At 39.5% G+C, this 16,800-nt stretch overlaps 1 protein-coding gene across 3 annotated transcripts in view; it reads left to right on the forward strand.

Moving 5' to 3' along the window:
• Positions 1 to 16,800, forward strand: part of LOC149796762 (carbonyl reductase [NADPH] 1-like) — an 84,578-nt gene that overhangs the window by 37,266 nt on the left and 30,512 nt on the right. For all 3 annotated transcript variants that reach the window (XM_089961419.1, XM_089961420.1, XM_089961421.1), the window contains 3 exons: positions 11,537 to 11,751; positions 13,232 to 13,338; positions 15,653 to 15,781. In XM_089961419.1, the coding sequence (XP_089817545.1) occupies positions 11,537 to 11,751; positions 13,232 to 13,338; positions 15,653 to 15,781 (451 nt within the window). The remainder of the gene's footprint in view (positions 1 to 11,536; positions 11,752 to 13,231; positions 13,339 to 15,652; positions 15,782 to 16,800) is intronic.

Genomic DNA, 16,800 nt, shown 5'->3' on the forward strand with positions numbered 1-16,800 from the left:
ATCTCTTGCCGTCAGCACGTTGACGTACTGAAGATGATCAGCGTTATCGGCGGAGTCCTTTGCGAACATCATAGATGGGCCCGCCGATCTTGTATAATCATCCGAGTATCTCGCTAACCCAATTATCGTCGTTGCAACATCAACCTCGCGTTCTATTGATTCAATTTCTCGCCCGTCAATAAGATATCTGGCGCTCTCAAATAACGCCATGATACCGTTGTTGACAAAGCCAACTCGAACACGATTGTCATCTGCGTATGGTGCATTATCGGCAGCATTTGTTACAAGTTCCCCTTCGATTTCGATAAACGCTTCACACGGCAAAAAGTATTTACTGGTATCTTGGACTTGAAGTTCAATTCGCGATCGTAGGTCGGGTTGTGCTGCATAATAAGAATAATATTGATAATCACGGACAGAATCATCCCTGCGCACTGGGGCATCCATATCAAACGCGGGATCAGCGGTTCGCGCAAACATTTCTATTATTATTCATGTCGGTGTTTTCAATTGAAATCCATCAACGTCGTTTTCGTCGTAAATTCTTTGAATTCTGTTTAAGACCACTTCCCGCTATCGCGTTCATGAGCGCGTTGGTTGCCGCATCGGCGGATGACTGAGCCGCCAACGAGGGAGTCGTCATCAATGACTGAGCCGCCAACGACTCTAGTTTTTCTTCCACGGCGTTATTTATTACTTTGCTGACATTTGCAGGCATCACCGTCGTTGATGGCATCACCGGTGGTTTCTGTTTTCTTTTTCTCACCAACGACATTAGTTTGTCCTTTGCTGCAGAAAACGCCTTTCCGGCAACATCTCCAATAGCGCTGATTCCCTTATCACGAATAACATCAATAGCCTTCATTCCTAATTGTTTGGCTAACGGCGCTACTTTTGGAGCCATTCTTGTAAATAACCCCGCAATGGTGCTACCGAGACCATCTCCATAGTACGCGCGGTAAACAGGCAATCGCGAGTTTACCACGTAGACGAGTACTGGTTTATCGTGGTTGTAGTGTATGATCATCTTTATTATAAAAACACCAGTTTTCCAATTAGTGATTGATCACCCCCCCCCCACCACCGAATCATAAATTTTGTCAAAAACATCGATTTTCTCTAAATGATTTCCTGGGGTTTTCATCGGCGGTAAAAATCCGCGTTTTTTGTCAATTTTTGTCAATTTTTGTCGTTTTTTGTCGATTTTTGGTCGTTTTTGGTTGGTTTTTGCCGGTTTTTGGTAAAAAACATCGATTTTCTCTAAATGATTTCCTGGGGTTTTCACCCGTAAAAACCGACCAAAAACGACAAAAAAAAACGACCGAAAACGACCAAAAACGACCAAAAAACGACCAAAAACGACCAAAAATTAACAAAAACGACAATTTTATAATTTTTTTAATCATCCACTAACTCGTCTATGAGCGTTCGATATGCATTAATGTCCATGATACCGCCTGCAAATAACCGCTTACAAATATCAGCGGCCTCATTGATTATTTCCGGAGAGTTATTTCCGGTTCGTTTTCCTCCGATTAGTACCTCTAGCCGTGATATATCACTGAGAACACTATTAGGACAGGTAACGCCGTAGGATTCTTTACCAACAGAGTATCCTTTTCCTTTTTTTAGTTTTACCCTTTTTTCAACTTCCTTGTGGAATGCGTCGTAATCGGGATCACCACGATGTGGTAATGCATTCTCATGTTTACTCGCTAAATACACTATTCTTGTCCAATCCTTTAACGTCTTTATATTTTTCTCGTAACCGCTATTGATATGCTCCTTATCTCGTATGCTCTTAGCAAAATTAGAGGCAGTAAAATCAACTAATTCTTCCCTGCTGCTGAAGCCTCTAATTTGATCTATTGTGCTCTTCTTGAGTACATTACGGGGTATATTCCCCCCTTTCTCTTTTTCTTCCGGTATTTCTTCCGGTATTTCTTCTTCTGGTTCTCTTGCGGTAGCACCTAGTTCTTCTTCGTCGGCCATTGTAACATAAGGTTCTTGTGGGTCCATTATAGCGAGTGGTGGTGGCCTCCGTGTTGTTTCTAAAGACCTCTTCGTTTGTTCGGTCTGAGCCGCTATCTTTTCAAGTACGCCAAGCAGTGACGCCTTTTTCTTTCTTTCTTCGTCGGGAATATCCCCGTATATCGCTGTTTTCACGTCTTTGGTTGCACTCGTTATCGGAGCAAAGAGTTGTTCGCTTCCAACAGTAAAATCGGTTTGTAGTTGCTGCCGCGTTTGAAGTTGTTCTCGGACCCTGTCTCGTAACGGTATGAACTTTTTAAGCGCCGCTAGCCGCTCTCTGGCTAGCCGAGTAGTAAGTGATTCGCCTACCATTATTGCAATTGCTCCGCAATTTCTAATTTCCCGCCGAGTGTACCATCGGGGGCTCCACGGAGTTTTCGTCTATAATCCTTCTAATGTTTTTGATCTTACTAGAAATCTCCCGGCGTCGTTCATAAACACGTCCGAGTTTTTTTCGTATTATTTCAACGGCAGTGAATAGTCCAATGAATGCATTTGCGTCATTGTGGTACAAGTTTTCATTAATCGTATGTTGTAATCGTTTTATAAAAAAGTACTCGCGGGCCAGGGTAAAACGCCCCCGTTTCGATTGCTCGTTAATAATCTCATAATCGGATAATATTTTTTCGCTGTCGAGACTATCAGATAATTCAATTCCTTGATTTTTTAATTTTGAAATCTCGGCTAATATATTATTGATGTCTTCGATATTCATTATTCTTATAAAACATCTTGTTTTTAAATATAAAAAAATGAACTCTAGGCAGTGTGTTAACATTCGATAAAACCGTAGAATAATTCGTTTTCTTTCGGTGTAGCGTTCGCACTGTCATGGCGACATCGTCAGCGCCATGGGCGCCGGTGACCTTGTCACTCGCTGATATTTGTGTACGAAAATCGAATTCTGTGTCCGGTCCTTTTTGAGATCGCTGTTTGATATACTCGTTCTGCTACTTTTCGTATTGAGGCGATACAAATGTCAAAATATTTTCCTGCCTCATTCATCTACTGAAATATTTTTTCCTCGTGAGTTGTTGTATCAAATGACTTTACGGGTTTTGCTTTCTTTGAGTATTTACCAGTTTCGCCTTTTTTGGTATTTTGACTTTGCGAGATAGCTTGCAAGTTTATAAGAGAGTTATCAGTCTTATTATTGTTAATATGATCAATTACAAGCCCATTCTCGATTAATCCGTTGAATACTTCAAATACCATCCTGTGAACATAATACTTCTTCTTTCCGGCACCAAACATCAAATACCCCTGATTATTTACGGTGCCAACCGGTTTCTTCAGTCTACAATTTCTAACAACACCGTCGCGAGATGCCTCGTAATTAACGAGCACAGGGTGAGGTCTGAACTCCTGGTCCATTTGTATAATAATACTACTTGTCTAATTCATTATTTGGTTTAATTATAAACCTTTCAACGTAGTCTTGGGGGGTTTTAATGACGAAGTCAGCGGTGGGGTCAATGACGGCGTTTTTTATTCGTTTGTCATAATAGCGTTTTAACTCTCTGTATCGCTTTCCGCCACAATTAATACACAACTGCGATTTTCCTCTTACACCAACGTGGCAAACCAAGCACGGGAGGGGGCCAAGAGAACCATTACGAACGCTTTGTAAATGATACCCGCAGAATTCACCTCTACATGATTTATTGCACGGGGTTGTCGACCCAATCATCAACCATTTGCATTTATTCATTATACTATATTCTTTCATTTAAATACTTGTTTTAATTATATGGATGAGTTCGAGAGATTAGCAGCAATTAAGCCCTGGAAAAATATTAAGTTCAATCTCGATAGAGTCCTCAAGGACGCACCAAAAGCGTTAATAAACGATAGAACCCTGTTGAGTAAAATACGCGATTGTATCAATGAATTCAAGCGTGATGGTGCATCTCATAGTTGGTCAACATTTCGAATTGATGGCGTTGTTGATGCTACCATGAACGTCAACCGCGCAGCAACGATAATATCACAACTTGGCTCCAGCGAGTATTTCTTCAGAGTAAAATTCATTGTCCGGGTGGAATCAGGTAATTGGATCATACGTGATAAATTTGAACCGGTTCTCAGCGACAAGAAAACAGTCATTGTTAGCCGCGACTCCAAGCCGGGGCTGTTAACCGGAATTGACAGACCATACTATGAACGAGCGTATCCTGAAACAGCAGTTGTTTATGGAATATACCCGTTAAATAAGAAACCTGATATCGGAAAACTAGCGCCGATGAAACAGTCAACGGGGATAAATTGTGTAGCAGAACGAATAATAGAGCATTTTACAAATGCATGTCGAGGAAACAAATTGACTGATTTACGACGTAGCAAAATCAACCAGTGGGAGGAGACAGTGCGCGAGCGAGGAGCAACCATCAGCGACATAGCGAGATTAGAAACGTCGTTAAGATTTCCAATAACCGTTACAACGATAACCGGTGAAGTATTACACGAATCGAAGTATAAATCAAAGGGAGCCCCAATTAAAATTATTGATCATAACGAACACGCGTGGACGCCCGCGATCACAGTGTTTCCACGGGATAGAACAGTAAAGTATATCCCCGGGGAATTTATACAAGATGGTTTTCTCGCGGAGAGGAAACTATTTGATGCTATTGCCTGCTTGTGTAAAAACGACCCTGTGTCAGTGTGGTTACTTCGCAGCGCTGAAAACGATGCGTATACTTTTGATCAGTTTGTAAGACCAAACGGTGAATTATACCGCACTGAAGCGTTTCACAACAAGATGAAAAAAACCGCCATAGAATTTGAGGAGCATGATGAACAACTGCTAACAAATTGTTTTACGATTTCATCGGTTGCGGCTCATGTTGCAGCAAGGAAAAATGCGTGGAGTCCAACACGCAAGGAATTTCTACCGGATGTACAATCCAGTTGTTTGGAATACTATCACGGTGGACTATGGAACACTGAATACAGCCGCGACGCTATGATTTCCGTTGATATGGTTGCCTGTTATCCAGCGAGTTTTCTCGGGTATGGATCCGCCGCTGAGTATTTCAAACGATTTGGACACCCCAGACATGAAATGACTCGTGTTGCTATTAATGGACCACTGCCTGATTTTGATTTAACCGGATTCGCTCGCATAGTATCATTTGAGTTCGCGGCAGGACTTCATCGCTGTTGCTATATTTGGATCGGTAGACACATGGCTGAAAAGAAGTGGCTGCCAATAGCGCTGCTACGGTATATGATTGATTGTAAAATGCTAGTTTCGTTGATTGTCAGTGACGCGATTATATCATACCGAGCGCAGACTGAAGTCTGGTTACCAGAACCGGAGCGTCTAGATAGCATAATTGACGAATCCAGAAAACACATCGATGCCGACGAGGAATATATCATCGAATGGTCCAGGAGGATATTCAACCAACGAAACCGCGAGGCAAAAGATCTCGGTAGAAGAATAATCGGCAAGTTCACACAAGGTGGAAAAAACTGCGACTACAAACGATATTGCTCACGACTGATTATAGATGACGCAGAATATGATTTCGTAATCAAGGACGCAGTGGCGAAAAATAAATACGTGAACTGTAAAACAGCTTTCTTGTCCAATGGAACAAGGTTGGGTACAGTTGTTACTTACAGCGATGGAGACAGCCCGGCATACCCGCATTTGAGGGCGTCTATGCTGGGTTACGCCGCTATCAATTTATTCTCGATGATAAATAGATTTCCCAACACCGCGGTTAGAGTAGCCGTTGATTCATTTTACATAGACGCGAAGTATAAGGGAAACATAGCCGAGTTTACTAGTCCGGACGAGAGTTGGGGCACATGGAGAATTAAAAATGAAATACGACGCGATTATTCCCCGTCAGCAGATGTCACCGTTGAGAACAACTACTTACGCGGTGATAAATTGTCAGAATGGTCTGATACACCACCGTGTTCTGATCCAATTTGTAGATATAAAACAGTTTATTTAAGCGGCTGTGGCGGGTCAGGAAAGACGACTCGGGCAATTGAATTATTTCGAACGCGGGCAAGTATAATCGTGCTTACACCAACCCATAGACTAGCGCGAGAGATAAAACAACGAAATGTTGACGCCGTTACTTATCACAGCTTTTTTCGATACAGCGGCGGTGAGTGGACTCCTGATCGAATGGGGGAAAAATTTATTCCTGCGGTTATCATCTGGGATGAGATATGTACTGTTTCGTTAGATGTTTTACAAATGTTTCTTGAGTGGTTGCTGCGCGCGAATACAGCGGTGATCATGTGTGGCGACCATGGCCAACCACCACCATTTGTCGGCGAGGGTCCACATGATTGGTTAAAGGGTTTTGTGGACTATTATGAAGAAACCGATACTGATTACCGGGCACTTGATGAACAACTGCGCGAGGTTAAAAAATTAATCAGATTACAGCCGGATAGAATTCAATGTGAAATAATCCGCGAGGTGATTCCGGAAACGCCGTTAAATGAATTCTGGGAAACATGGAGACCAAATGATTTGATTGTAGCGAGTAGAAAGATAGTCAGAGACACACTTCAGCGGAAGTTGTTTACGTTGCATAAGGAAAAGTTTCCAACGCGTCCAGTGCCGTTATGTTATAGACCCGCGTATACACGGCGGCAGAACATTGAAGTTGAAATCCCGGCCCCGACAGCGTCAGGGACAAAAAAACAAATTCTCGTGCTAAATGATATCGTGCTCGTTGATATCAGCGTCGTCGAGGACGCGCTACGTGCTGATAAATCCCCGTGGACGCTAGGATACGCAACGACAATACATTCCTCGCCGGGACTAACCATCACGGACACAATTGTTTGGATGGTTGATAATCGCATCGAATGGTCAAATCTAGTCTATCTTGCGGTGTCCCGAGTACGGAGAATAAATCAGCTTCGAAGAATTGTTGTTGACGGAGTCAGTGACGAAGCCAGTGACGGAGTCAGTGACGGAGTCACCATCGATGCAAGCGTCATTGATAGAAAACTCTCGGGTTACCGCCAACAGGATAAAAAAAAACAGCGGCGTTTTGATATTGATGCCGAATTAATAATTGCGTTACGACAACAACAAAATAATCACTGCGCGAGTTGTAATTGTGTAATGCGTTGGCGTTATTTGGATAAAGACGCTCGCCAATTTACCGTGGACAGGATCGATAACAGTCTCGGTCATGTCAAAAACAACGTGAGATTGACCTGTCTTGAGTGCAATAGACGCAACGGCGCTAGTTAAGACCACGCGGGGGCAATTGAGTATCGTCAGGTATCACTTGTAGTTGCTCGCGTGTAAACCCCCGCTGTGGGGCAGTTGAATCCAGTCTATAAATCGGTGGTCTATTAGTTGATCGTGTTATCGTTGATATGTTATGTGTGGTAACACTCCAGATAGGATCAGTAGCTCTTTTTTTACCGCCTTCAAGCTCTCCTGGTTCATATAGATATCTAACAGTGACATCGCCGAGAATCGGCTTGGAAACGCTATCTATTTTTGATCCTCCGGGTATATACTTTTTTTTAATCGCGTCGCTGGGCTTCATGTTGATTGCTCGGGTAATCTCGTTAGTTAACGCGGCAATTACGCCTGGCAACCTTTTAACCCATTCACGAGATCGTTTTTCTTGGATGAATTCCTTCGCGTATTGATACCCAAATAACCGTTCAGCAAGAGTCCGATTGAATCGTTCAACAATTGCCTGATCACGATGTAGCGCAGTATGACCTCGTCGTACCGCGACGCTATGATGTTTCAGCGTTGATAAAACAGCGCCGCGAAATTCACTACCAGGATCAACTTGTAATAGATTTGGCCAGCGCAGAGGACCTCTTCGATAAATCCGCTCAAACGCATTGGCCACTTCAGTTGCTGACTTTGTTTTCAACGGCTCCGCTTGTTTGTATCGACTCGCAACATCAACTACGGTTAGCGCGTATTTGTAACCTTTGTCATGCGGCAGAAATAGTATATCAGCCTGATGAACTTCATTAGGTACGATGACATCAAAGCGCGAAAAGTTGATTTGTTTAGGCGGTGGTAGATAGATTTGCCATATAGCCTGTTTGGATAACCAATTAGCCGCAACGGCCCTCGTTACTTTTGCAGCGCTTGCAAGCTTACCAATTGCGGCCTTCCCCTTCCAGTATCCTCTCGGAGAATAATAGATGGATTCCATGTTGTTATTATAAACGCTAGCGTTTTCAATTACCAGCGCGAGAAGCTCCGCTTCCAATCATTAATTTACCTTTCATAGCCGATTTTACCAACCATGAGGCCAATTTTTCTTTGAAGGATTTATCAGGAATAGCATTTAGCGCGTGAATTAATTTTACGTCCGCGATATGACGCTGTTGCAGATCGCTACTTTTGTAAGCAACATCATGAGCATGACACGCCTTATCGATAGCGTTTATTGGATACTCACCGGGTTTGGGCTGATTTTGATCATCGAGTCTGATATCTAATCGCGTTCCGGGGCCACAGTAGCTATATCCTGGGAGGTGTTTTTCTCCTGAATACTTTGCCCACGGGGTTCCGGGGAGTTTTGATAACTTGGCTGCAATATCACCTCCTCGCTTTTTTTTAAAACATCTCCGGGTCTAATAGAAATAAATCTAAATTTCTTTACACCGCATTGTACACACTTACCAGTAAGCGCCGATCTATTATTTCTTGTTGTAACGGTTGTCATATCATTTGTGCCAGTACGCACTCTGCACTTCACACAATATAGATCCATAATTTATGTATAGAGATATGAATATAATTGATTTTTCGGCGACTAAAACAAGAGAACCGGTTAAGCATGTTGCAGCGTTACCAAACTCGATCCGGATGATTATCATCGGACCATCTGGATCCGGCAAGACGCAATTGTTACTTAATTTAATAATAAGATGGATGAAGTGGGATAAGTTGTATTTGGTTGCTCCTAGCGTAGATGATCAACGATGCTACGAGGTGTTGAAAGATTTCAACGAGAATGCATCAGCGATCGCTGAAAAAAATGTTATTGAGTTTATTACAGATATCAATGATGCACCAGGCATCAATGATATTGATGGCGACGTTAACAATCTAGTCGTGTACGATGATGTTATGTTAGACAATCAAAAAAACCCAGCTAGGATATTTTCCAGAGGCAGGCATAAAAACACTGACGTGATATATGTCACTCAACGATACACTCAGATTCCAAAAGTAATCAGAGACAACTGTAATATTCTTGCTGTATTCAACGGCGTTGATACACACACGCTACGAAATATTTGGCAGACATGGTGCGGCGGTGACATGGACTTTAACGTTTTTCGAAACTTTTTTAGTCATGCTCAGTCGACCCCACATGGATTTGTAACGATAAATTTACATGATCCTCGGACACGATATCGTATCGGACTTGACCAAATATTCGGTTAAATTGTAAATAACCACTTAGCAGCAGGGGGGGCGATGACATCGACGCGGTCGTCGCGCTTTTTTACCGAACGCTGACAACGCTGGGATCGCTGAGTGCAGAAGGTATCAATTAAACTAAATGACGATTGGACGATCCCCCGACGACGACGTCGTCTTTTTTTTTACCGGGCGCTGACGACACCGGATCCGCTGAGTGCAGAAAGTATTAATTAAGCCAAATGACGATTCAGACAAATGTCCGATTCGCCCCCCCCCCCCCCTGCTGCTGTTTTGCACTAATGATTGTCAGTTTTTCTGTTTATATATATATATATATATATATATATATATATATATATATATATATATATATATATATATATATATATATATATATATATATATATATATATATCACATTATCTGTACCGCATGTTGTTTATGGTTCATGTGATAATTTTAACTATTATCCCCCGTAACAGGTTGACGACTGTGTCGGGAACACCATCCCAAGGCCACTTTGCAATCAAACATATTTCGTTATCCAATCAATAAATATAATGTACATAAAAAAGAAAGAAAGAACACACACACACAAACACACACACAAACACACACACACACACACACACACACACACACACACACGCACACATACACACATGCTCACACATAGATATAATAGCACTCAATCTCTTTAGATGCACAACCACACTTATACATCGTCTAGGTGACGTAGACTTAGTGATATTGCAGTATTTTGTTCTTGTTTCCAATCATATCAGACCCAATTAAAAATAACCAGTTGCGAGTAGGAAACGGATTCTTACACAAGTTCTATATATTCATAATTGAGATACATTTTTGAAGAAATTGGTCTTCTTTTTTATTTGACTTAGCAGTGCATCTTTCAATTTTCTTATGCATTTCAACTATTTTAAAAGAGAATATAAATGGACGGATTCTGCATGTTGAATCTGCAACTATAAATATAATATTTAACCAGAATAAGCTAGAAATTACACAAAATATCCAGTTGTTCACTTCCTGCACACCAAAATAGTATTGCAGTCATATTAGATGTTTAATACTTTTGTTCTCACTCTTACAGAAATCGCATTTGACATTGTCTAGTATGTTAATCGGATTATTAGTTACAGTTATTCTATGAATTAATTGAAAATTAAAAGAGATCAATTTGGCATCCTTACTATAAAGTATCGCCTGGCTATAAATCTTGTAAATTTCACATGACATCCATCGATTAAATGTGATAATACAGAAATAATATCTAATGATTTTATGTTTCTATTTTCTCATGCGTAGAACTTGTGTACTTAGGGTCGACAGGTCACCCCATTTCCCTCTTTAACATGTTCATCTTAATGCGCAGTGTAAACAAAAGCACGTGGTTCGAGGCGCTCATTGCGCAATACTTCCAATAAATACCAATTATAACTTTTTACTTAATTTTTTTCCTTTTCTAAGAGCGGCATATATTGCTAGATTCTACTTAGGTAATTATTCATATTTTCATAAAAGAGTACAAAACCTGATGATGACCTTTATGTAAAGTGAGAAGCAATAATAGTACCTGATGAATACTGAGTTTAATCTGCTAACTAAATTGCAAGGATACAGTGTTATTTTAATCTAGTTGGAAAAAACTTGGTGAGACAAATAATCTATCTCGGTGTTTGTACCAAGACAAGGAAATCCCAGTCGCGGAGTTACATTGTCTCCCCACGAGGCATAACCTCGTGGGTAGAAAATAATAAAACCCCTTGACTGAGATTTCCTTGTCTCGGTCCAAACCCCAACAAAGATTCTCTCCATGACGACGTCATTTTAAACCTTCCATGGAATAGATCATATGTGGATCACGTAATATGGGGGTGGGTTGGTTCTGGTGCTTTAAAAACTGATTGGACATTGCATTAATAGTAATAATAATGCTGATGATACTAGTACAAACCAATAATAATAAGAAAAATAACAAGGTGGTCATCTGGTACAATGAATGGATGCATATACACGTGTTCTTATGTTTGTCTCTCTGTCTTTTTTCTGTCGACTGGCTTTTTCATGCCTGTTTCATCCTTTAAGCCAGAGACGAAAGTCGGGGTATGAAAGCTGTGGAGGACCTGAGGAAGGAGGGTCTGAACCCTGTGTTCCACCAATTGGATATCAGTGATCCCACCAGTATACAGAACCTCAGGACCTTCTTACATAAACAATATGGGGGACTTGACGTCCTCATTAACAACGCAGCAATAGCAGATATGACGGAGGTTCTCAGTTTTTACGGAATCACACAAAACGTAACTAAAGATATTATTTTCTAAATTGGTTATATTTCATTGAAGAAAAATTGAAAATAGTACCAAAAATTAAATTACGAGATAAATTTTCTTTTACTTTATCTATTCTAGATTAAGCAAGAGTCTCATGGAGTTTCTCTCACATTTCACGATTCCCAGGCATTAAATATGCATTAAAATACTGTAGTTGTTATTGTTATATTTTTATATTATTATTATTATTATTATTATTATTATAGTTGTATGTTGTGTCAGTGATCATCCATTATATTCACATATACCTAGAACTCTGTGTCAGTTCTTCAATATGGCGTATTTTCTGCTTCCCATGGGCGTATTTTAAAAAGGGTGTAGAGTTCTACAACAGTATGTGGAATAAGTTTAATCGTGTATTTTCTATGTGGCCATGATAATTATTAACAACATTGCATGTATTTCATATCTTGAGAATAAAAAGAAACTATATTAATCATTTAGACAAATTCGTATATGTAATTTCACCTCCTAAAAATCTAAGAAAGAATTACTGTGATATGGGGGGGGGGGGTGAAGGGAGAGGGAGCAGAGGCGGAGATTTGAGGGTCTCATTTATTTTTAATATTTGAAATGGTCAGTACTCTCTCCCCCTCTCATATATTTCTACTGGACGCATAGGAAACAAATATACTCAAAATTTTAAATACATATTTCCTACTGTTGGAAAATTAAATCCAATTTGAGTTCATTGTTCTGTTGCTTTGTTTCATAGCTTTATGGTGCGTTTATTTTCAGATTGTAGTTTGTGTGTGTGTGTGTATGTGCGTGTAATTTGGATTTTTGACGTAGCTTTAAAAAAATTTTATAGTCATATCGCTACGATGTCTGCAGTATGGCAGTTTATAGGGATGTCTGGCACTGGGACATCATGCCACAGACATGTACCATCAGGCCCCTCCTAATCAAATTATCCTGACACCAGGCCGACCAATCCTAACATTAACCTTCTAATGTTGAGCGGCAAGCGACGCAGCTTTTTGTACCATTTTATAAATTTTTGGTATGACTCGGCCGGGGTTCAAACCCGCGACTTCCCGCTTCCAAGGAGAACGCTCTAACCTCTTAGGCCCTCCGTGGTGGTCAGATTTTAGCTAGTTACATTATATATGTGTGTGTGTGTGTGTGTGTGTGTGTGTGTGTGTGTGATTAGTGAAGTCAGAACCCTGGGTAACACCATTCTTGTTATGACGCAAATGTCGACGGTCTAACGAGTGTAATCTCCCTTTGTCTGTCTGTCTATCTGTCTGTCTGACTGCCTTTCTGTTTGTCTGTCTGTCTCGTATAATCTTTTACGATTGCAATATCATTCTAAGACCATGCGTTTCTGTATATTTGTTAAAACGCGTTTGGTTTTATGGCATACACAACAGATAAAGAATTTTTCTCGATTGATCGATCAATCGATGTGTCAGTTAGACAGTTAGAAGATTTTTTTTTCTCCTAGGGAGATATATCCTATGCAAAACAAGCGGAGAACACGATGAAGGTCAACGTATGGGACACGCTGGCCGTCTGTGATGCCTTATTTCCTTTACTTCGTCCCCATGCAAGGTATATGATTGATTTATTGAATTCTTTATTAGTCCATCTATTCAAGCATCGTTCATTCTTTTAATTTTTCTTTATACTGTAAAGCGGTGTAACAACTTACTTGTGGCAGTCCCGTTGCACATGTGATGAATAGGTTCTGTTAGCGATAAGATTGCCGTCTATGCTATTGACCATTAATAATTCCATATAACTAGCATGGATATTGAAGCCAAGAGTTAAAAATGGATAAGACACTAATTGTGTGTGGGGGGGGGGGGGGTCTTCGAGCTTTAATATGTTCGTTTGCAACTAAAAATGAAATGCATTCTTCCCCAAAGAACACTGACCATATGGACAATCGGCAGGGGGTGGGTAGTGAAGAGACAATAAATATTTTTCCAAGCAAGAGTGGGGTAGGAATTTTAACTGAAACCTCGTCCCCACTCTGAGACGATAAAACTGACCTTACCTCAGTCTAATGTAGGGAATCTCTTTCGGATATACGTATTTTATCAGTTAACCTGCCAACATAACATTCATTTTTCAGTTTATCCGCTCGTCATAACGTTCATTTTTAATGAAATTCCTTTTTTTTTGTTTAAAGAGCGAGGTTGCACTTTATGCGTTCTTGCATCTAAATGAGCCAGTTTTCAAACTCCAAAATAAAATTTCAAGATGACAAATATTGTCATGTACTTTGAACAATACAGCTCTGAAGTGATAGAAAATCCTCACAAAGCGAGAGTTCTGACAGAAGTTCAACTTTCAGAAAGAATTTAGAAAGATACGGTTTTGTATTTCACAGTTTTTTTCCCGACCTTCAATAACCATACACCATAGAGCTCAAGAATCTCTATAATTTGGTTCATAGAAATGTCTAGTAAACTTTTATACTTTAAGGATAAGTCACGGAGGTTATGTACAATGCTGTCGGGTATTTCTGCGCACTTAAGGTTTCCGTCTCCAATATTGAAGCAAAACGAATACCGAATTCGACCGATTGACGAAAATAAAATACAGCAATGCTTACCATTTGAAAAGAGGCAATTATCACCAGAATATTCTGTTCAAAATAATATTAATTTTGGACACAGGGGATACCACGCCCGTGTTTTCCTGACTCGTGATATGTCGGCCTATTCCGCGCACAGCATTGAAAAGATGTAATGTTTATCCATCGGGCTATAGAAATGAAATACATTACTTTTGACTGTTTCTGTCAGCAGTTCAGTCGAGTAATTAGGTCAGGTTTATAGCTATTTTTACAAAATTCAAGGTAAAAATGCCAATAAATGGCAAGAGATATTAAGCAAACTAAACCGATCTTGTAAAAAAGTTAGTAAAGTTCAACGTTTTATAAAAAATAACTATTATGTGGAAGAGAAACAACAATGAATAGGATGCAATGTGTTTACAACGTCTTATTGATGGTGAAAAAATTACTAAAGAATTTAGAAACAGCATATACGCCGGGGAATTTCTTGAGAATTTATGTTCTAGCGGCAAATTGACACATTGGGTAGCAGACGATTTTGTACGTGTGGGACAACTTCTTACAAAATTGGAAACTTGGATTAAAATGTAGTATTGTTTTAAGGTATATATATTTCCCTCTTTTATATAATGTTTTTATTTGTATGATTCTAAAAGATACATAGTAAATCTGATTTTCTGGGTTACCGGTTCAAGAAGGTCATGGAGTGGGTCTTCATGTTGACATTTAGAAATCACGTTTTCATATTAATTTCGAGTCGAAATGCGGGATATTTTTGTACACTTTATGAATATCACTTTCCTTAATCAAAATACGATCGTTCTTTCTTGATACAAAATGGATTTTTGAACAAAAATAACACGTGATTCAATGTTTACAGAAATGACGTATCGTTGCGCAGAATTAGCCGACATGGTGGTACTGCATTTTTACATGAAATATATATTGTCTATCATTATGAATATATTTCAAAATGCGATATTTATGCTGTATTCGTAAGTGGTCCTCTGAAATGCTATATTGGTAAGTGGTCCTCTGAACATTTCATCAGTTTGTGCCTCGTATATTCAGACTATGCTATGTAATGCACCAAAGACACTAAGTATGTATTAATCTCGCGTGATTTTCTTATCTTAGTAGTTCTGGTCCTTCCGGAAATCTCGACCAACTTATGCAATCGGTAGATATTTAATGCTGATGCACAAGTCGGTGTTAAAGCAGGAGTTGAACCGAATGGCAACGACGTATGATGCTGAGACTGATATCTCTAGATCGTTACTAATTTGCAACACATCCATGCGCATATACAAATATTTTAATATTGAACTCTTCATTTAATAGGGTTGTTAACGTATCAAGCGAGGCCTCTACCATGATCTATCCTAAGTGCAGTGAAGCCATTAAATGCAGAATCCGGGATCCCGACATTACCATGGATCAATTTAAAAAGCTCTTTCGAGAGTTCGAAGAGTAAGTACTTATCATTCTTTTAATATATAATACCAATATATTTTTCATCTGACTGTTTAATGCTTGTTGCTATAACATTTAAATATTTCTTCCACATCGTTACCTAATACATTATACAAACCTTCCAGCTGTATCAATCACAACTGACTCTTTGCCAGTGTCACCACACACAAAAGGTTTGCCAAAGAAATGAAAGAAGAAAGAAAAGTAAAAATAAAAAAGAACAACGACTGTCATATACAGTTAAAACAATATTCAAAGCGAATCAATAAGAAAATTGGTTCAAATAGCAGATAAAGTCAAGGTATCTTTGCGTAAGTTACCCATCGGCTTGAAATATTTTTGAGTTCACCAGGAATTTGTAAACATAAATATGCAAGAAACGCCAAATCTTTGAAGAAATTAAAGTTTAACAATTTCATTTTGATGAATTAAAATCCGTACTTTTGAAATATTCGTCAGTATGTCAATAACTGCAGCGAAATATTCATATAAAGCGGAAAATCCATGCATGTGGAAGCCTTTTATCCTTCCGTTCCTGGATGTATGTCCGTCGTACTGTCCTGAATTTACTCATACACGGTATGCCCTTAAGATACCTGTTTCTCTCTCTCTCTCTCTCTCTCTCTCTCTCTCTCTCTCTCTCTCTCTCTCTTGTTTCCTCCAACTACGTACGCCTCTATTTTAATTGTACTTTATATATGTTTCAGCTCTAATTTTAACACTTTCCCAGACTCTTTGCTTTCTTTATTCTTCAGCGTGGGTTTCTATGCGAATTTGCAACAGATATGGTTTATGTATTTTTATATTATCTTTAGCTGTTTGCGTTTTGGTTTAAATATTGTTTGCATTTGTAATGTTTTTCATGAGATGTTCAATCAGAATAAAACCAGATCTCCACGGTCCTATGTAGAGGTTCGACAGACACCGATTAAAGTTCATCTTTTGGTGACCTTTAGAATTCCCAGTTTGCTTATTTATGAAGCGTTTTGGACAGAATAACAAGCATCCTAGGTAGA

The sequence above is a fragment of the Sinohyriopsis cumingii genome, chromosome 6 (genome assembly GCF_028554795.1).
Source record: "Sinohyriopsis cumingii isolate HCF-2022 chromosome 6, ASM2855479v2, whole genome shotgun sequence".
In the NCBI taxonomy this organism is placed as follows: Eukaryota; Metazoa; Mollusca; class Bivalvia; order Unionida; family Unionidae; genus Sinohyriopsis; species Sinohyriopsis cumingii.